We start from the raw sequence: 21,228 nt of genomic DNA, 5'->3' as shown, positions 1-21,228 counted from the left end.
GAGTGTGGTTGGTAGGGTAATGACATGGGTGTACTAATTTATAGTTTTAATTTGAACATTTCACCTAAAATGTCATATGGTGTGCTTGAACGTGATATTGTTATATTATGGAATTACGTGCTTATGATTTCATAATAAAAGATTTTGTGGTAAGAAGGGGTGTTATTTGTGCCGGACCCTGTATATCTCCAAGGATCCTTTCCACAATTTATTAACAACTGCCCAGTCTTACCCATTAACTGCTTTTTTAAAAATTTCATGCAGTATAGTTCCATATGCATCCTTGTTGCTTTTTCTTTTTCAATTGATGGAAGAGATACCTGTTAGACCAGCAATCTTTAACCAGTGCGCCACAAGAATTTTTAAAACACGCACTACCTGATTGTTTAGTCAGGGGCACTGACCTCTTTTCCTTTACATTTTCAAATAAAAAAATGACAACAGCCAGCACAACAAGGTCTGTCGGTGTGAATGAATCAAAATTATACCTTATTTTGGTCAGATTGGCAAAAGATATATTTTGTGTGTGCCACAGAATTTCAGTAATTGGTCTATATATGCCACGAGATGAAAGAGGTTGAACACTGCTGTCTCAGACGGAGGACCAAGCCGTGTGCGTAAGCGTGACGCAGCGCGCTCGGTGTGTTTAACACGGCAAAGCAGTGGTCCTGGATGGAGGGTGATGTTTTCCCACCCGTGGTCTGCGGCAACATCTGGAGACATTTCTGGTTGTCACGGCTGGGAAGGTGCCCCTGGCATATTGTTGGTGGAGGCCAGGGATGCTGCCGAACAAGCTGCAGTGTCCAGGGCAGCTGCCCAGAACAAAGAAGTGTCTAGCCCAGCATGTCAGTAGTGCTGAAGCTGGGAAACCTCGTCACGGGACAGGCCTACTGGCCTTTGAGAATCTATCATGAAGCAGTTGAATAGCATGTATTTTGTAAAATGACTAAAAAGTAGCTCACTGGATTGTCTCGGGGTTACTTTGGAGATCTCTCTCTCTCTCCCCACCCTTTCATATTTAGTCAAGCTTTGTCCATATGCTTCCTGGTTATCTCCGACCACCCCTTTCTAGGTTCATTTAGTGTGTCTGCGTAGAGAACAACAACAGTGCCCATCAGTGAGGCTTATTAGAATGTGAAATCATTTCCTGTGGGAGGTGTGGGGGACACTTCATTGCCAGAACCATTTAACACTGGCCTGGAATAGAAACTTCTTAAAACCACCCTGTTCCAGCAAAGGGAAAACCAAATAACCTAGCAGTCTTTTTCTGCCTTTAATATCTTGTATTTTTCTGGTCACTTCTGATGATGCCATTTCACCTTTTGCTTTAATGTAGCTGAGTGTCACCCAGAAAACGCTGAGATGTCAGGCCAAGCCCATGTGAACTGTTAAATGTCAAAAGAAAACGCGTCAGTGTCTCTGTAAGTTCATGGTGATGACATTACCATATGAAAAAACAGAAAGGGAAATTCTTTCAGTGCAAACACGATCATAAATGCAACATCCATGGCATTAAAGAGGGGGCAAAAAGCATATCATGACAGACCGTTTCAGAAATGCCATTGCTATGTCAAAATAAAAGAGTAGGACCTCATTTCAGTAAATTTGACCAAAGTAAAGATTATGAGTCAACTTCCCTGGCTGTGAAAATCCAATATATGAATATGTTTCTTAGATTCTCATAGCACTTTGGGAAATATCATATATTGTCTTTTAGATAGTATTCAATAGCATGTAACATGTCTCACAAAAATGCACACATCCACATATATGTTCCTGATGTTTACTGGCCAGGGTCTTTGACAACACAATTACTCAGCGTTTCTCCAGCCAGGGATCATACAGTGTGTGGGTAATGGAAACTTCGGGCTGGCTCAGTGGGTTCTGATGGGAACTTCTGGATGATTCAGGTCTTTGGTGTAATTTTTGGAATAGTCCTAATGGTGCTGTAGCTAGTCACTTTTAATTAATTTAAAAATAAGAGTACTTTTGTAATTGTGTAGGATTTGAAGATGCTAATTTATTATGCTCACATTGTGGTAACCTTATTAAGATGTTTAAAGGGTGCCCTTTGCATTGGGACAGTCTTTTCTGTACCCTATTGGGGGTGGGGAATAAACCGGTATTTTGTCATCGTTAGCTCTATACACTTTTAAAAGTATTTTACCAGCAAAAGAAGTTAGGAATGAAAAAAGAGAGGGGGGGAAATGTAAAAATCTTGATTAGAAAGTATAATTTAATAGAACATGTATTGAACCAAATGTATTGATTAATGTAGAAGATATAGTACTTATATTGATTCAAACCAGAGATTTAGTACTAAAAGCTCTAAGCCAAAATGCTGTTGCAGATTGCTACAAAAGTCAGTTTAACGCTGTCCTTGAGAATGCCTTCACAAAGAAATTCTTCTAATGTTTGAGGACTAGGTAGAATGCGGTATATGTCAGTTTGATCCCGGAGGGTTTTATTTTGTACTCTAATAGCTGTTACGAGCCTACATTATATCCAAGGAGTAATTTTCCTTAGGGGTGCCTGGCTCGCTTTGTGTCAATATTCTAGCATTTTAAGTCACGTACAGTATATGCTTCTGGGAACAGGGAAGGAGCCAGCCAGACTCATAATGGTCTGCATTCATTAATAAAGGCAGAAGCTTCTGTCCCTCCATTGCCCACTACAGGGATGTCTCTTTGGCCTTCAGGGACCCGTGCAGACACATTTAAAGAAAGCTTTATTTTGAGTGGGCAGGAGATGAAATGTAGGACTTGCAGGCATTTCCTAAGTCAGCTATGTGCCCGAGCGCAGGGGTGACCTTAATGGGTCAAAGAAGAATGCAGGTCAAAAGACTTATTATCCAGCCTGTTGGAAACCAATTGCTTTTGTTTGAAAAAAAAAAATGAGAAATAAAAAAGCAGTAGTGTTTTAAAGGTGGACGGTAATGTAGAATTCCGTTTGCAGCCTGTAACTGTGGGACTCTATGTGTACTGGAATATGCTTCTAGGAAAATAAGAGCATACAGATTATCCAAAGTGTTTACTGATAAAGGTCCAACCCTGGTGATAAAAGGAAGGGTAATGTAATTAGTTAATCAGTGATGATTGATTACAAATGTTTGCGTTCTTCAACTAAAGGAAAACAACATGCTGCCGTGGCGCTGTCACCATCTGCTGAGAGCGGCGGCCACATTTCATCTTTCTATTTCCCTGTCTCTTCCCGCCCTGCATTGCTGCAGAGCCGCAACTGCCTGCTATTTCGTCTGGTCGGAAAACTCCTCATTTCAATTGGATACAACTGCAGTTTGAATTCAAGATTCTAATGACATGGCAAATTAGTGGGAAGCTTGTTTTGTTTTGGGGGGTTTTTTATTCCATTTTTTAATAGCCTGCTGGCTCTCTTTCTTAGTCTTAAAAGCTTGTCAGAATTTGTTAGAGACAAAAGGCTATAAATAGACAGGTCCTGGTAAAAATGATGAACGTCTTTGAGTCAACAGCTCTCACAAAACTTCCATTCAAATGCAGTTTTTATTTTTATTACCGTCGCTACTTAACATTTTGCCGATGCCAAGGCAAGGTTCAAAGCCCAGACGAGACGCGGCCTCTGCCAAGAGGTTGGACAATCAGTGGCCCAAGTTCTAGGGGTGGGAACCTAACTTTTCCATCTCGGGAAGGTAGATTCCCCCTTCTCCTGCCTCAAACCCAGTTCCTCACCCCCCCCGCCCACCCCCACACCCGGCTTCCCTCCAAAGCTTAAGTTCATCGTTGTTGTTGGGGCAAATACTCAAATTCACATCAAGATTGAAAGAAAATGGGATAGCTTGACCAGGTGAACAGTTTCAGGGGATCATGGGTTTTTATATTTATTTAAAAATATTTTGCTTGGACTGTGTTTTAAATAGGATTAAGCTGTTTGACCAGTAAATGTGGTCAGCTCTCAGAAAGGAGGAGGCTGAATTAATCATTTGTTAGAGTGCCAAGCCCAAAATGAGAATTCCAGTCCTGTAAAATGAAAGGCATTTCATATTTTTAAAGAAATACATAGTGCTAGAAGGGAATTTTTAAGGTAGGTCCTCATCTGTTTTTTAGCTTTCTAAGTTTAATTTCACATTTAAAGAAAAAAAAATAGAACACACTCCTTTCCAATGCAGCCCTTTATACTAGAGTGTTTTTTGTTTTTGAAACCTAGTTATTATGGTATCATACCTAGATAGATCTTCTTTTAAGCTTTTAGGTGTGTTCTGGATTTGATTTTTTTTATACAAACCCCCCTCGTGTAAAACAACTGTTCATAACTGGGATTAATGGTTTGCAATTTTCAGTTACTTAGACATGGGGTCTCCAAGAGATGGCTTTTTGCAGAGTAGAATATGGCTCTCTGTGGGATTACAGAAGTTTTCGTTACTTCCTACTTCCTTTTCTGTCACCACCCCCCCCCAACACCATCCGTGTTGCACTGATGTTCTCCTCGATTATGTAAAACACTTTCCCTTCATTGGAACAGATATTTTTTCTCATAACCTGTCATTGCATTAAAGTACTTTGGGGACTGTGAATTGCTGTGTAAAATTGGTGAGATTACCCGTGGCTTTGTTCTAGTGTAGCGGTTTCCTCTGGACCTTAAGAGCAGGAAACTTACAAGGGAAGACTGTTTTCTGATGGCCTGGAGGCGCTTTCCCCTCTCTGCACCCAGGCGGGGGCTGCAGCGACTCGGGACCTGCTCTGCAGCCTGACGGGGGCCAGGGCTGGAGCCAACCACTTGCAGAACCTGCCCTCTTTGTGCTTAGGGCTCCTCTGGTCTATGCTCATCTTTCCCGCTCACTTCTTGTCTCCCCTTGTAAAGAAATGATGTCTATGATATTTAAAACACAAAATACAGAAGGGGGCTCCTATGAAGAGACTTCTTGGTTCTCTTATCAAAGGATCTTCAGTGAAGTCTAGAGACTGGTGCTCTGTCTGTTCTCTCCAACCCTGAAAAGCCAACCCAATAATCTGTGCAGTTCGGAAATCCATTCCTTCCTTCAGAAAATGAAAGTAGGCCATTTGTAATTTCAGTGACTCAGAATACCGCTTTGGGGAGGGGAATGGACACATCCCAGGGACTCTCCTAGGGGGTGAGGGCAAGCCCTTGAGGATGGGCTTCTTTTTCTTTCAATGCTTGTATGCCTGGTTCCCAGGACCACCTAGGAGCCTGCCCCTTCCTGCCATGAGAAGCCCTGGCAGTGGTGGGCACCAAGAATGGGGGCCTGACTTTCCTGGAAAAGAACAAAAAAGGGACAATACATAGGTGATCCCAAGGGTGTGCAGGAGAGCTTTCTGCCTTTACCATTTTTCAGGCCAGATTTCCCATGTAGATGTTATTTTTATTGGGGCTCTTTATTTTCGCATAAGCTTGAACTTCACAAGCTATACTCTAGTCCTTCTCTCAAATGATTTATATTCTTCTCTCTTAATATGCAAAGCATAACTCCTTTCGTGTGGCAACTTCAATCTGTTGCAATAAGTGATTCATGTATTTGTTCTTTTTTTCCCCTCAGCTCTGAGGAGACCTATATGGTTTTAGTTTAGGATGAAAGCATGCAAGACAAAACTGTTGCTAACTGTTACGGCCAGTCTGTGGTGTGGGGTTCGTGTTGTGCAGTATCTTGATAGAGGCTTGTACCAAAATGCTGGAGAGGTGGCAGTGTATCTTCCTTTATTAACCCCCAGAACCCTATCAAATGTTGAATGTCTATTGTAAACACATTAAACACTTGAAAATAATGTTATCAAGCTGATTTTTTTTATTTTGGTTACGGTATAAAATAAAAATGTCCTATCTGCTGTTAGTGTCCTATCATTTAGGCAACAATTATTATGACTTGTATTTATTTTTTAAATTCTTCTTTTAAAAGAAAAAAAACTTTCTCTAATGTCAGACTTGACCCTTTGAGATATCAAAGGTAGAAGCAAACTCACATAGTATATTTTGAGTAGTTGGGCTTTTGTATCGCTTCTAACCTCTCTAATCATAACTGTGCTTTTTTTTAAGGACATGGGAAAGCTTTTTAGTTTCATCCATATTTTGATTACTTTTTAATCTACCTATTGGTTAAAGGGGGTTTTCAGAAGTATTTAAAATGAATACAAAGAAAAGGAGAGTTGACATAAAAATACTCTGCTCCTATTTGCACTTTGAGGCTAAGACTACAGAGAAGAAAAAAAAATCTAGCTTATATTTCACTGAATTAATCAAACTAGCTGTTTCAAACAAGGGAGAATGAAATTATGTTTCTCATCATTACTGTTTGTGTTCAGTTTTCAAAAATGGGCCAAGTCTGAAATGGAACAGAAAACCCGGTCCCCTTCCCAGTCCCCTGTCTCCCTCACCGGAGCCCTCAGCCCCGGTTCAGCAGACGCCGGCAGCAGAGCCTCTGGTCATCCGCACATATTCACTGAGCGGGCTTTTGGCTAGCTGTTCTGGGGAATGAAAAGATAACAAAGTTCTCTAAGACAAAGTCCTGTGCTTAAAAAACTTCCATAGATCACCTGGAACACAAAGTCTGAAGTTCTTAGCAAGGTACAGAAGGTTCTTCATATTCTGCCCAACCCCCATCTTCCTTCCTCATTGGTACTCTGGTTCAGGGCACCCTAGAAAACTCCGCCAGTCTGAAGGATTGCGGGTGCACAAATACATCTTACAGAGTTTTGTTTCGTTGCCTTTGGCCCTGTGGCCTCTTGACCTAGGGGCCCTCCCTGCATCCCGAATACCTTCTCCTGTGCCCAGCCTCAACTGAAATGTCACATACTACCTGCACTGCGAAGCCTTTCCCCAGAGGGCAGGCAAGGTTAAGTGTAATCATAACATTTCTATGTTCCTTTTTAGTATAATTCTGCCACACTGCTTTACCATTATGTGCCCACATGACTTTCTTCTTTAGACTGTGAGCACTTGGATGGCATGAGGGCAGGCAGCATCCTTCTCCCTGCAGTGGCCCTTGTCTGCTACTTAGACCTTCAGCTGGCTGGATCCTCCTCACTGAGCACTGCCATGCTGTGGCCACTCCGGTGGTGATGCAAGTGTTCAACAAACACTCGTGAAGGAATGAATAAATGAATGAACACAGGAATTACTGACATAGCCAGAGAGCCACGCCCACCCATACCAGAAGACAAGACCTACAAGTATACTATATAAGCAGTAGAAAGTGTGGTGGGAAATACGAGAAGAGAAAAATTAATTTTGGATGGGATGAGCATGGAAGTGGTGGTATTTTGAGCTCAAGATTCCGATCAGATGGAATGGGGCGGTGGTGATGTACCGTGAGAGTTGGGAGAACATGGCTCAGGGGAAGTACAGAGGAGGGAGGGTGGAAATCAGGCCACTTCTAGATGTCTGCCCCAAATGAATGCACGGGGCCGCCCCCTTCGCAGGCCACAGTCCCAGGGCTCCCAGTTGGCCTCTCACAATTTGGAAAGAAGCTGTTCACCCAGAAAGAGGACATGCTGTGTGGATGGAGAGGACAGTACCAAAAGACAGCAAAGGCTGCCTCAGCTGGAGATGGGGGAGTGGCTGCTGGCTGCCGGCATCTGCTCCTAAGCCGTGCAGTGACAGGGCCCTGGGCCTACCTGCAGGAGAAGAGCTGGAGAAGCTTCCTGCCCCTGCCATCAGGTGTTAGCCAGGCAGCTTTTGCCTTTAAAGTCTCTGTTCAGGGACAGATAGATAGAGCCTCTGCTGTCCAGATGTTCACCATCCAAGAGTGGTTTGAATAAAAGCATTTGTAATCAATGGAAATAATGCATCAATGAAGGAACCTGCTCAAATAGTGCTGCCACCTGAGTCATTGAAAAACGGGTTGCATTTTGATAAGAAGAGACGGTGGAAGGCGGGAGGGTACTCTGAAGGGAAGGAAAGGCAGAGGCAGAGGAAAGGGAGATACAGGCCAGTGGTCTCACTGCAGGTGGGCCTCTGGCCCTGCCCCTCCCACCTCCTACTCCTGGGCAGGGTGGAGTCAGCCCACGAGCACCTATTCATCAGGGTACGAAACACACTGTTCGAGGCGTCATAAATCAGTCAGCCTCTATAGATACTCGGTCTGATGAAAATACAATCACTTAAGTTTTTTTTCCCTCCTTTTTCTGTTTTGTTCCAGAATCACACGATGACCCAGCACAGCAGTTAGTGCAAGTACAGTCTGCGGAGGAGAATTCCTTCTGTGGCACAAAAAGGGAACATGTTTTACTCTTTGCACGAAACTTTCATTGTTAATGTATATTATTCAGAAACATTGTATTGTACCATAAAACTTGTATTATCAAAGCTGTTGGATGTTCATGTGTTTGAACTTTTGAGCACCGGATAGACTCTTTGTATATAAAGTGTTGCACATGTATTATGTCGTCTGAAACTAAAATGGTCTTATAAAGACTAGTGGACTTGGGCCCTATTCAGGCAAGATTAAAAAAAAAATGTGAGCGAAATGGCTTAAGAGAAAGTATTTTCAAGGAAGACAGATTAAGACAACTGTGTTACACATGAGACTATATTTGGACTTCCTTTTATTTACACTTAAGCCTAGAATTTCTCTTTTGGTAAATCAACGGTCAAATCCGAGACTATTTTTTATTGCTGAAGATTCTTGCAAACCATGAAGAGATGTTCTCACAGAACAGAACCCACAGCTGGATAAGGCCCGTATATATATTTGTAAGCCTTGCGATGTGACAGGTAGCATCACTATATATGCAATAGTTGTTATGTAGACTGTCAAAGAATTTTTTTTCCTGGATACATTTGAAGCTTTGAGTGTTCAAGGTTTTCCTTAATGATTTCACACAGCCAAATTCTTGAATCAGTTGAACTAACCTGTATGTTACTGTTATTAATGTTTACTCTGCGGTCTGAACCTGGAGATTACTGGAATTGTTTTCCAAGAGGAAATAAATTCAGTTTACCATTAGATATGAGTGTATTTGTGTGTTTTCTTTTTCTAGTTACTCTACCATTAAAAAAATAATAATTGCCTTCACCCTTGGAAATGAAGTCTGCTCTTGAGCATATCATAGACCTAACCTCAATCATATTTAACCTTCTCATTCTGGGCCAAATGCAGCTGGGAAGACATTCATCATACTGTGTAGGGAAGGAATCAGACCCAATGTACGCCTGCTCGCTCAGATACCACCAGGTCACATTGTACTGGAGGATTCTGACATCACAGATGGATGTGATGGCTGTTTTCTGCATAATTTGCAACCCAATTCATGTCATGCTGTGCAAATCTGAACTCAAAGTAGATGACTGCAATTTGAGAGGCAGTTTGGCTTATGTGTACTTAAGAAGCAGCTTTGTTCATTCAGAAGACAAAGCGCAGAGCAGGGAGCCGGTGGCTGTTAGTTCTAGCTCTGGCGCTGACTCCCACTGTTGTCTTCCCCGATCGCTCCACCTCCGGCCGTGGCTCTGCAGCCAGGGGAGGGCGTGCAGCAGGGCGGCCTGGGCATCAGCCTTCCCACACGCGTGGGTGTCTCTGGAAGATTGCTGACCCCACCACCTGCCAAAAACTGGTGAATGAGTCAGAGTTCTAATTTCATAGGGTCTTTTTTTTTTTGAAAGATGAAAATAGAACTATGTAAGTTGAGTGCTGATGTACATCATTAGTCAAAATTGGTTAAGTATACACCTGATGTTAATGGGCAACTTTCTACCACACCATGCTTACATTTCACTCGCTATGACTCTTTTGACCTCTGAAACTCTGAGGACCTCAAGCAGACCATTAAACCTCGAACAAGCGAGAATCCTCACAACACTTCAGACAGGGGACTACAGCGTGGGCCGATGCGGTCCCTGTCACTGCGGTAGGTGCTGTGGCTCTGCCTGTCGCAGGGGCCCATGCACAGCCCGGATTACCAGCCCCACAAGCCCTTATCCTCGCCCCATGGTTCTCAGAGTTAGCATCAGCATCACCTGGAAGGCTTGTTCCCTAGCTGGGCCCAACATCCAGCACTGCGGGCTCCATTGCCGGGGTCGGGGCTCAAATTTGCGCATTTCTCAGAAGTTCCCGTGTGATGCTGACGCTCCTCCTGTGGGGATCCCACGGAGAACCACTGCCCACCCCATTTCCCAGTTAGTTGGGTGCATTAAGCATAAATAACTATGCAAAGTACTGGCAAATTATATTATTTTATGTTACTAATTTAAAAAATGTTTGATCGAATTTTAGCATTATTCAGAAAAAAGTTCCTCGTGGCGATTAAAGTGCATGTGTTCACTAGAATGTTTCGCGCGCGTGTGTGTATGTATTTAGCTTTTTAATGCTAGGAAATCTTCATCTATACATTTCACAATGGATTGCCAGCATGCTATTTAATTAAAAAGCTTTTTCACTGGCAACATAAATAATGAAATACACTGAGAATATGCAAGTACATTCATAATTAAAATACTCAGCTATATTTAAAAAAATTAAGATCTCTAGTCTATTCAAGGATTTTGCATTTAAAATGAAGTAACCACACTTAATAATGATTTTTTAAAAGCCTTAAAACTTCTGCTTATTAGTGAACAGGTTACACTTCACTAAAAGTAAGCTGCCCTTCACTTCACAGAAGTGGGTGGCGGTGCAGTCCAAGGGTGCATCCCAAGGCGCCTAGAACAGCACAGCCTCTCGGGACTTCCCAGGCTCCTAGTCCACACCAGGCGTCAGAATTCTCAGGAGGCAACAGAGGCTTGTGTTTCTCCTCCAGAGGCCTCCCCCGCCCCCGGCACGGCTGCCCACAGGCCTCCTTGGACACACACAGTTCAGCCTCATCCCAGAAACAGCTGGAGGCCAAAGGGCTTGTCCCTTATTTGCTCCATATGCCTGGCTGATCCAGTCCTTTCTTATAACCAGCCATTCTCTGGGTCATAAATACCGAAAAGTATGTGAAAGAGCTTGTAACCTTGTTTACATTTATTTTCTACTTCCTCTTTTAAGAATACAAAGCAACTAAAAGATTAACAAAATGTCAATAGGAAAGTCAGCACCATTAAGAAGAAAGAAAATATACTAAAGTAGTTATCTTGTTTTGTATTTTAATTTCCGTTTTGAGTGCTTTTTTTTTTTTGCTTTGATTCTGAGCTTCCTGGTAGATTCTGAGCTTCCTGGTAGAAGGGGGAAGAAATAAAGAAATACACCACTTCCTTAAGAGAGATTTTTGTTTCCTAGAACTTAATTCCAAAAGAAATTTCTCACAGGACTTATGGGCAGGCAGTTGGCCAAGACATTGGCCACTGTACTTGACCATAATTTTATGATCTTTTATGCAGTGGTTGTCATCTCATGCTAATGCCTCTATGGGTGGAGGCTAGAGATGCTGCTAAGCATCCTATCACACACAGAGCTAGTGCCCAGAACAAAGAATTACGCCCCAAATGCCAGTGGTTCTGAGGCTGAAAAACTGCTCTAATGTGAACATTTATATGGCTTTTTTCAAGGACCTTTATACCTTGTCATCACCTGGGGAACATTAAAATCCCTTATTGCCTGAATCCCACCCTGAGAGGTCCTGACTTAACTGTGGAGAGTGCACGCTGGGCATCAAAAGTGCCCCAGGTGAGTGGAGCCTCGTTAGAGAGCTGCTGGGCCACTAATGTTCTCAAATGTATTGTACTCAAGACTAGAAATTTGGAAATAATATCCAAGAAGCAGGGAAGTAGGAGGGGCCTCAGACTCCTTTCCCTGAACATTACTTTTTACAACTGGTCATTTAATGATCATTTTAACTCTAAAAAGTAACATTAGCAATAGCAAGCTTGGGCAGAAGGGGAAAAGGGGAACATGACCCAGAAGCCCACCACTGTGACACCTGGCCCAGGATTAGAAACTCAGTGAGTGAGAAATCTGGCCCAGTGGGGACTCTGGCAACCTGGGGAGCAAAGGCCCCATCGCCTACCTGCCTCAACGGTTGCCTGGAGGGACAGCAGCCTGCCGGGGCAGATTGCTCGGTGTCTCAGGAGAAGCCAGCAGTCCGGGTGGTTATGTGCCATGTGTCAGTTTCCAAGTGTTGGCAACCTACTCCCTTTTCCATTCAAACTCTGCTGCCCCCCACTGCGTGGGCCATATGAGATGGCTTTCAGGCCAGGTCCAACTCTTGGACTGCTGATTTTGACCTCTGGCATCAACTATTACTTTTTTCCAATTTTTCTCATTCCAGACTATTTTAAACATTTGTTTTAAAATAATTACATGATTTTTTCTGTGTGTGTAAGTTTGAGTTGCACTTTGTTTTCCTTTAGCTTCACAGACAGATTGGATGGTGCTCTGTGACCTTCACATTTCTGTGGCTTCGTGTTAAGCAGTGATCCACCAAAGGGACGTGTTCTCTATAAGCCCGCCCTGTTCCTGGACATTTAGATTTCAGATGTGTTTATTTTTTAATGATGAAGGGTAATAGTAGAAAGTCAATATTCTTTGTTGCAAGTCAGATATGCTAGTCCTATGTTGCTAATGGGGGCCAGATTAACAGGCTCTGGAAATCATGCAAACAGACGACAGGGTAGACGTTCTACATTGAAAGTTGGTTGGCATAACCTGTGTTCCTGCCCAAATGGAAGATCAGGGTACAGGAGACAGCCTCCAGGGGTCCTCTGCAGGGTGGGCTAGATCCTTGGAGCGGGGCTGGGTCTTTTCCAGATCTTGGACAAGGACTTGGATGAACCTTCCAGTTCCACTCTGCAGAGCATGGCAGCCCTGCTTTGTTGACTGCTGGGGCGCAGCGCTTCAGAATGCTCGAGAAAGGAAATTTGGAAATCCAGATCGCATTAGAAACACCTGCAAATGCTTCTCTGCTGAGCTTCCGCCGGCCAGAGCCTCTTACCCTCTCCCCTGTGTGGAGGGAGCTCGACCAAAGGGACAGAGAACTCCTAGAGTTCAAGGAAGAGGGATGATTTAGGGTAAAATGACCCAGCATGGGTTTCTGGAAGAATCCCAAAGCTCAGGTCTTGTTGGCACTACTCTCCTGGGTAAGTGCCTCCGGAGGCTGAGGCTGAGGAGTAGCCACGGCCATCTCCGCCAGATTTCTCTGTAATGAAGTCAGCTGTCAACTCCTTGGGGGCCGAAGCACAGAGCCCCTTTATTTCCAAGCAGGTGTTGCAGCATATTAAAGGTTGAATTCCATCTTGTGCTGACATCCTGAATGAGCCAGTTTGCAGGCAAGCTCAGTTCTTTCTGCAAAGAGGGAAACTTGGCAATGGTAGAGACTGAGTACTTAAATGGCAATCAACTTCTGGCTCATATCAATTAATTCCTTCATGGACTTCTGCCTAAGTATAGCATCTTGAATTCCCAGCTGCGGAGGCTATGAAAAACAGCCCAAACAACACACACCGCCATCGAGCGGAGGGCGCACCGGCAAAATGACGGTGGGTGACGTTGTCTCAGGGCAACAGCGGACACCTATTTGGGGCTTTCTTGTTTACCTACAGAATGAAGGGAAGGACATACACCCCTTTCTCTGCATAGCCAATTCTTCAAGAAAAAAAAAAAACTACTGTGCTAGCTGAAATCATTCTGAGAGGAGTCACTTCCTTTTGCCTTCAAAATATCTGACCCAAGGTGGCTAGGAGATGTGGAAGCTGAATGGGGACTAGAAAATCAGAGAAGGGCTTGCTCATCATTCAAACACCAGAATAAGCTATTCAAAATATGGTCCTTGTCCCAAGAAATCTAGCAGAGTCCTCTCCATCTCCTGCCACATGAAGAGGAGCATCATGATCAGGAGCTCAGGCGGACCGAGGGTGAGTATTGGTTAGTGCCCTGTGAGATTTGGCAGTTCTCCAACTCACCTGGTTAATGCAGACTACTCAGACCATGGAGACGTGAATTTCCAAGCTTTGTAACACAGGTGGGCTGTCCTTATCTAATGATCTAGTAATGTGTCTTTCCATAAAGATATAACCAATAAAAATTAACGTCCCCTGGTAGGGGCAAACTCATTTTTTCTTCCCTGCCTAGGAAACATACCTAGTTTGTCTCCCTCTCTGCTCTCCTTTCCTGAGTTAGAGGAAGAATTTTGTTCTCTTCTTCAGGCAACAAAACCTTTGGTTCTCTAAGGGTCATGCACTGTCCCACATGGTAGCTGTTTATAAATATATGGCTACTTAGATTTATATGAATTTAGATTAAACATAATTTTAAAGAAACTCAGTTCCTCAGTCTCACTAAGAGCATTTTAAGTGTTCAGTTGCCACATGGAGCTGGTGGCTGTCTCACAGAACTCGCTCATCATGAAAAGTCCATTGGGCAGTCCCGCAGTTCTAACCCACCCCTGCCATCTCTGGGACCCCTTCCATACAAGGAGGCCCCTCTTTCTCTAGCTCCTTTGATAGCTTCCTCCTATCTGCATACTGCCCCCTGTCTTCTCATGCGTGCACAAGGTTCTAGTCTTCAAAAAAAAAAAAATTATTGACCCTGAAACGAGCTCACAAAGCTGTTTTATTTATTTCCCTCATTTTCTTTCAAATTTCTCAAATCTGTGGTCTGCCTCCACATCCTCCACTTCCTTACCACTGACTCACTCCTTCCTCACCTGCAGGCTGGCTTCCATCAATATCCTTTTACTGAAAAGTGTGTTCCCAGGGTCACTGGTGGCCTTCTCACCACCTAATCGTTCTGGGTTTCTCCCTCCGGTCTTCACTCTCCCCTGCCTTCCAATAATTTAGACCATCAGTCACCACGTCCCGTGTTCTTGCTTGGCAATATTTTTTATGTTTATTCCCTCCTTTCTATTTCCGATGTCAGGACCCTAGGGAGACCCTTTTCATCTACTTACCTCTGGTCTCTCCTCTCTCTAATCCTTCTTGTACTTGGTCACCATGTTAATCTTTATAAAACATGGATTTCACATCATTTCCTCATCCAATAAATACCAATGACTCCCAGAGCAGTGCAGTAGGAAAGGGCACAGTTCAAATGGAGTTGGAATCCTTTCCTGCCACTTACTAGCAATATGGCCGACACCAACTTACTTTGCTTTTCTAAAACTTCTTTTCCCTTCATTTGAGAGTAAGTGCACTTACAAGTTATCATAAGATGTTTGCCAATATTATTTGCTATGGTTAAGAATACCTGAAATACAGAATCTGGCACCAATAATGCCCCCTTTTATTACAAAATCTTTTATTACAAAGTCATAAGTATGTAATTCTGTAACATAATATCACACTCAAGCACACCATATGACACTTTAGGTGAAATGTTAAAATTAAAAGTATAAATTATTACACCTATGTTATTACCCTACCAACCACACTCATGCAGGCGTTACTTCTGCCAGACCCTGTATATTAGATGTCCTCTAGAAGAACAATTGCTTTAAGTATCAGCTTTATTTAATCCAGACACTTTTATGTGGATTCTAGGATCACTGCTTTTTCTTCATTGCACCTCTTACCTCTCTGATTTTCCCACATAACCCTTTATAGTCTTTCTAAAAACATACCACTGTTCCCGTGTCTCCTGCTTACGAGAGTCTGGAGTAATAGTCTATCATCTTCTGCAAAAAGATAAATATTCCTTTGACTTTCAAGAGTGTTTTAACCTTGCTCAATTACCCACCAGTCTTACATCTCATCCAGCTTCAACCTGTGTCAAGCAGTCAAGGCAAATCACTCTCCTTTGTACATCTACTTGTTTTTGTTTTTGTTTTTTATTGTTCACTTCTATCTATTCCCACTCCTTGCATGCTCTGCCTTCCTCCTCCCCACCTACCTCCGTGCTGCTCAGTCTTCTGGTCACAGACCAAGGCCCACTGCCTCCATAAATCTCACTCTAATCTGTACCATTATCCCCTTTCTCTAAACTCCTATTGCATCTACAACCTAGCTTAGCAATTAATGGCTTCCTTGAAAACTAGTTTTGTGTTCCTAACTGGATTGTAAATCTTCCGAGAATAGGAAATCTGCTGTCTGTAGGTTTTGTTCGCAGGCCCTCAGTGAGAGCTCAAAGATGTTCAATTAAGCACATGCTGATGAATGTCTAGCTTGACCACAGTCCTCAGTCCAGATTAGTTCAATGTCCATGTGCTGTTTGCCTACTCTGTGCTGGGTACAAAGGCTGAGGGAGTGAGACGAGATCCCTGCTCCCTAGAAACTCCCAATTACAGTTACCTGAGATTCAGTCTCAGCCTTTTTTCTTGGTTCAACAGTTACGCCACTGTCCTTGTTAACTATGTGAGAAAGGGCAGCAGGAACCCGGATCAGCATGGACTTGATTTATAGCCACAAGATATTGGAATGGAATGCCCCAAATGCCTCCCTCTCTGATCTCTGCTACGGTAAGATTTCAGGGGATGTGTTTAGCTCCCAAATCTTGCAATCAGCTACTCCTGAGCAATCGGCAGCACGCTGCAAGGCAGAAAATCAGCTAGACGTGGTCCACACCAGACTGGCCAAAATCATTTCTCTATCATAAGTGGAGGTTTGCACTAGAAACAGTTCACATTCAAAATGAAGGTTAAAACCTGCACATAATCAAAATGATGGTTAAAACAGCATTAGAGACAATCTGAAATCCATATGTAAATTTAAACTGTAGCCCATTCCTCTCTTAAAGCAACCAAGACGCTGACTGTGATTACAGATAATAGGAGCTTGCCTTCTGATGAAACGGGCACATACTGAACCAAACATGCACTATATTCCCTTGACAAATATATTTACACTCAACTCAGAACATGAAGAGAAAAGGAAATGTCAATAGTTGACAGCTTCTTGGCCTATGGGGTGTAATCCAGAAGCATAATAAATTCATTTAAGCTTGGTGTTGAATAAATGCACGTTAGGCCTGTGCAATTTTTTTTGGCTTTTCCTCCAACACATTGTTTGAATACAATGTCACATTCTTCTGTGCTGTGCAGTTCTAGTATTGTCAGCAGAGACACGAACCAAACCAATCCTTTGGGTCAAACCTGGGGTGACTTTCCCTAATGAGTAAAAATAGAAATGAGTGAAAAACGCCATATAGGAAAATGCTTTATTGCTAAGTGTTAGTGGGTAACTGTTTCGCACTAAAAAATAAGCCTCAAGAATGGCAGCCACTGGGAGGTTACAAAGTCCAAAAGAAGATGTATTTCCGCAGAAGACCTTAATCGTGCTGGTTAAGCGATGAATAAGCACAGTCAAGAGGCTATAAACCACAGAAGAAGCCACCTCTGTTTAGAAGCTAAATACTGCTTCCTTTTCCTCATTAATATATTTCTCAATGCAGCCAAATTAGATGTGCAGATATGTTCCTTCTCCCTGGCAGATCTTGCAAGACATCAAACATTTCAGACTTCGCGTGTGAAAGCATGGCATATTGGTTAAGACTGAAAATAGCATGTTTCTGGTAGAGTTCAAGTATATAAGAAATACTACACCCCACTGTTTTTGTAAATGCCAGAGTTCCATTGAGTTGAGACAGATGGTAGCAGGCAAAGATGCAATCTTATAATCAAAAGCTAAAATATGTCAAAAATATGTTAACAAGCAAAACATAGCAGATTACTAGTTTCTCATGTCATGACAGCTTGCAAAACATGTTAGGATGTTGAATCTTTACTGATGTAAATAAAGGAACTGTAAACACGCAGCAACAAATGGTGCAGGAACTTGCGCATTGATTGTTCCTTTGCTGTATTTTGGGGGAAAGAGCAAGTCAAGCAGCCACAAGGAGCCCCAGATGGACATTAAGAGGTCCCAGTATCAAGTGCGGGGATCCATTTTCCTTCCATGAGTAACAAGTTCCTCTGTGATACCTAAAAGCTGTTTAACTAAATTACAGGAGACATTCAAACTTCCCAGAGAGAATTGTAAGGATTCCATTGAGAATCATCATGCTATTTAACTCAAAGAAATGAGGGTGAGTGTTATTTTGTGAAAACAAAATGTACCCAAGGCTTTCTGTACACGTCAATCTCATTCCAAACAGCTCCTTTGACCACATGACAGCAGGGATCAGACACCCTGGAGAATGAGCTGGACCACGGGTTGGCCCTGGGTTTCTTATTGTCTTGGCTAATTTTTTGATCAGGGTTACGGAGAGTGGAGGTGATGGTAATTATGATGAAAGGAAAATGGTGACACTTTGATTGAGCACCTGCAATGGGCCAGGTGCTATACTGCTGCCATATCTGATTAGACTCAGCCTCTTCAGGTGGAGAAAAGCTCACTTCTACTAGTCTTTGCCCAATGGAAGTTCAAATCCAACCTCCTCTCCACTCTTTCCCCTCTCCCTTCTGCAGCTAGGGAAGCCAAGGATGGGAAGAAGGTGGCCGAGAGTGGGTCTTATGTTCTCCTGCCAGCAGCACCACCGCCGGCCCTGGGGTCCCACTTTAACATGGGCCGTCTTCCTGACCCACATGCTTGCTCTCAAAGACACAAGGTCAGCCCTCCTTTCACTCTGCAGGTGGAGAGATTTCAATGTACCAGAGAATGCTTCATTTTACAGCAAGAAATCTTTTTTTTATTAAAAGGTTTTATTTACTCATTTTTTACAAAGAGGGGAAGGGTGGGAGAAAGAGAGGGAGAGAAACATCGAGATGAGAGATTGGTTGCCTCTCTCATGCTCCCCCACCAGCACTGAACCTGTAACCCAGGCATGTGCCCTGACTGGAAATCAGACCGGCGACCTTTAGCTTTGTGGACGATGCTCAACCAAGTGAGCCACACCAATCAGGGCTAAAGCAAGAAATATTTTGATGAGCTACTTGGGTTAGAACATGAGGGTCCAAGGGTTTGTACACATAACAAAAGGTGATCATTAATTGCCTGGACAAGAAAAAGAATTTGCTTTATTCTTGAAGAGGAGACAGCAAGAGTGGCCTCTGCATTGGAAGAGAAAGGTCCAGAATAGGCAACAGACCCAGCTGCGTGGCCGCCAGTAAGGACTATAGGGATCAGAAGTGTTGACTATATTTCCATTTTGTTTTATTAGTTTGGTTTGGTTCTTGATGAGGATTGGGCAAGGCAAACCTCCTCTTCTATCTTCTCCACAAAATCCTCAGTTAAAATGCTTTGCTCACTAATGCTTCTGGATAAGTGGATTCTTCATGAAGAGCTCGAACAGGTGCTGAGTCCTGTTTCCTCCTCATGCACAGAGAAAACAGACACATAGCAATGGCTGGCATCTACATTAAATTACCCACACCAAATGGCCCTGCAAAAGCACTCCAGAGAAGGATGAATTTACTGAAAGTGGGAGCTAGGTGACAGAGGAGTGGCTGGTTTTGCAACAGCTCAGCTTCCAATGGATATTCATCACCCAGCTCCTGACCTGTCCTCAGCCAGCTGCCTGGGAAGTTCAAGGTTGCCCCCCCAGCTGAGTGCCCCACCTCATACCATCCCCCACTTTCTCTCTTCTTCACCCTTTCCAACCTCCCTTCCCTTCCCCTCACATGAGGACACCAGTTCTTTTCATCGGCTTGCGGATGCTCACATTTATCGCTTTGCCTTTTACAGGAGCGCTTACCCTCAGACTCTCTACTCCAAGAGGCTTAAATCATCTTTACACAAAGGCTGTGCTGATGAGAAATTCTGGTGCCAGGTCTTTAAATACAAATTTTGCACCTGAACTACGTATGTGTCTCCCTAAATCCATACAGCAGCCATGAAAACAAGTTATACCCACATTACAAATGAGAAAAGTGAGGCTCAGAAAGATAAGGCAACTTGCTCTGGGTCTCATTGCTAATAGGCACAATTCAAAATCCAGGAATGTACATGAAAAAGAAAGGAAGAGAAGTGTGTATTATGTGATTTGTATTTGTGCATTAGCTAAAGCCTAAACTTAGAATTATGCCCCTAAATACAGAATAACTATAAACATTTATTAATTTGACATTCCACTGAAAAAAATAATCATTTATAAGACCCAATAAGACCTCTGACTGCTTTAAAACTATCATTCTGTGGGGAAAAAATTACAAAACTAACTCAGGGTGGGCTCCTGCTAAGTAATATATGAAATATGCAATTCACACACATCCTGGTAGAATTGAAGCAGGTGAACTCTAACTGACAGGAAGTAATGAGTGTAATAAGCCGAAGGGAAACCTTGGTTTCTGTAACCATATGCTCTAGTTATCGACAGGCATGTCGGGATAATGGTCCCATTTCCTAATCCACTTGGTGGATCTTTTCCCAATGCACCTAAGTGGATTTCCGCTCTAGGTGTAGCCAAGGTAGGAAATCTTTGGGGGCTCTTTTCACATGAGAAAGGGGGTCCAGGACCATGTGAGCCCTGAGGGAAGCTAAGTGGGTGGTCAGTTCAGGAGGTGGAGATGACAGGAAGGCAGTGTGGTGCAGTGCTAGGTTCCAGTCCTGGTGTGTGACTTTGGGCATGAACAAGCTCTCTGAGCTCTAGTTGCATTATTTCTGAAGTGGAGGAAATGGTCCATGTCGCATAGGCTGTTACAGAGATTAAACTGAACACAGTTGAAAAAATGTGCAGCGCCATGTCTGCCACCTGTTTAGTTCCTATTTGTTAGCTGGATGTTCCTTTCACCTAGGTACAAGCAACCAAGAGTTTAAGGAACAATTGCTAATTTTATTTACCAGCACTTTTTCTCTCAGGTGCCATCTAAAACACTAGCATTGCAGAACTGGAAAGACTCCGTCTTGCATCCAATGAGCTCCCTGAATGTTCAGGAGACAGAGAACCCACACATAGTGACAGTCCACCTGAGAAGTGCTCCTTCGTGTTGAAAAGGTGCTGTGGCAGTCCAGGCACGATGTGTCCCCTGGACAGATGAGTTCGGTGGTGGCTTCACAGGGCAAGTGGCAGTGGGACAATCAGTCAGAGTTTGCTGGTTGTCAAGTATTGGACAGAAACAGCCTGTATACTTGTAAAAATGAACTTCTATCATTTTGCTGAAATTATCAAAATAAACATTTCTGTTCACAGAACACAGCTCATGTCACGTTTTCCAAGTCATTGAAGCAGCGTGCAGATAAGCGGAGCGTTTAGGCCTTGTCCTTTGATTTGTGAGCCAGACCAAGGCCATTCGAAGGACAGGGACTGCTGCTCTCTTGTCCTGTTGTAGCACCATCACCTCACACAGTGCAGGACATCCTGGGTGCTGGGCAACTGTTGTTAAAGAATAAACTCGAGACCCACCCTTGAGCAGGGTGGACCCCACTGACTGCCAGCAAAGAGCTGGTCTCCCTGGGTACCATATCCAAACACCTAGCAACTCTTTATCTCAGTTCTGGCCCTGGCACACACTGGCCCTGGGGGAGGCC

At 43.3% G+C, this 21,228-nt stretch overlaps 1 protein-coding gene across 4 annotated transcripts in view; it reads left to right on the top strand.

Moving 5' to 3' along the window:
* Positions 1-8,931, top strand: part of ZNF521 (zinc finger protein 521) — a 283,198-nt gene extending 274,267 nt beyond the window's left edge. For all 4 annotated transcript variants that reach the window (XM_045850067.1, XM_045850065.1, XM_045850069.1 and 1 more), the window contains one exon: positions 8,123-8,931. In XM_045850067.1, coding sequence (XP_045706023.1) covers positions 8,123-8,152 — 30 coding nt within the window. In that variant the 3' untranslated portion in view covers positions 8,153-8,931. The remainder of the gene's footprint in view (positions 1-8,122) is intronic.
* Positions 8,932-21,228: the final 12,297 nt, after the last annotated feature.

Source organism: Phyllostomus hastatus, unplaced genomic scaffold, assembly GCF_019186645.2.
Source record: "Phyllostomus hastatus isolate PE091 unplaced genomic scaffold, TTU_PhHast_1.1 phas_contig_80, whole genome shotgun sequence".
In the NCBI taxonomy this organism is placed as follows: domain Eukaryota; kingdom Metazoa; phylum Chordata; class Mammalia; order Chiroptera; family Phyllostomidae; genus Phyllostomus; species Phyllostomus hastatus.
Note: the sequence above shows the minus strand (reverse complement) of the source record. Positions and strands in the feature narration are given on the sequence as shown.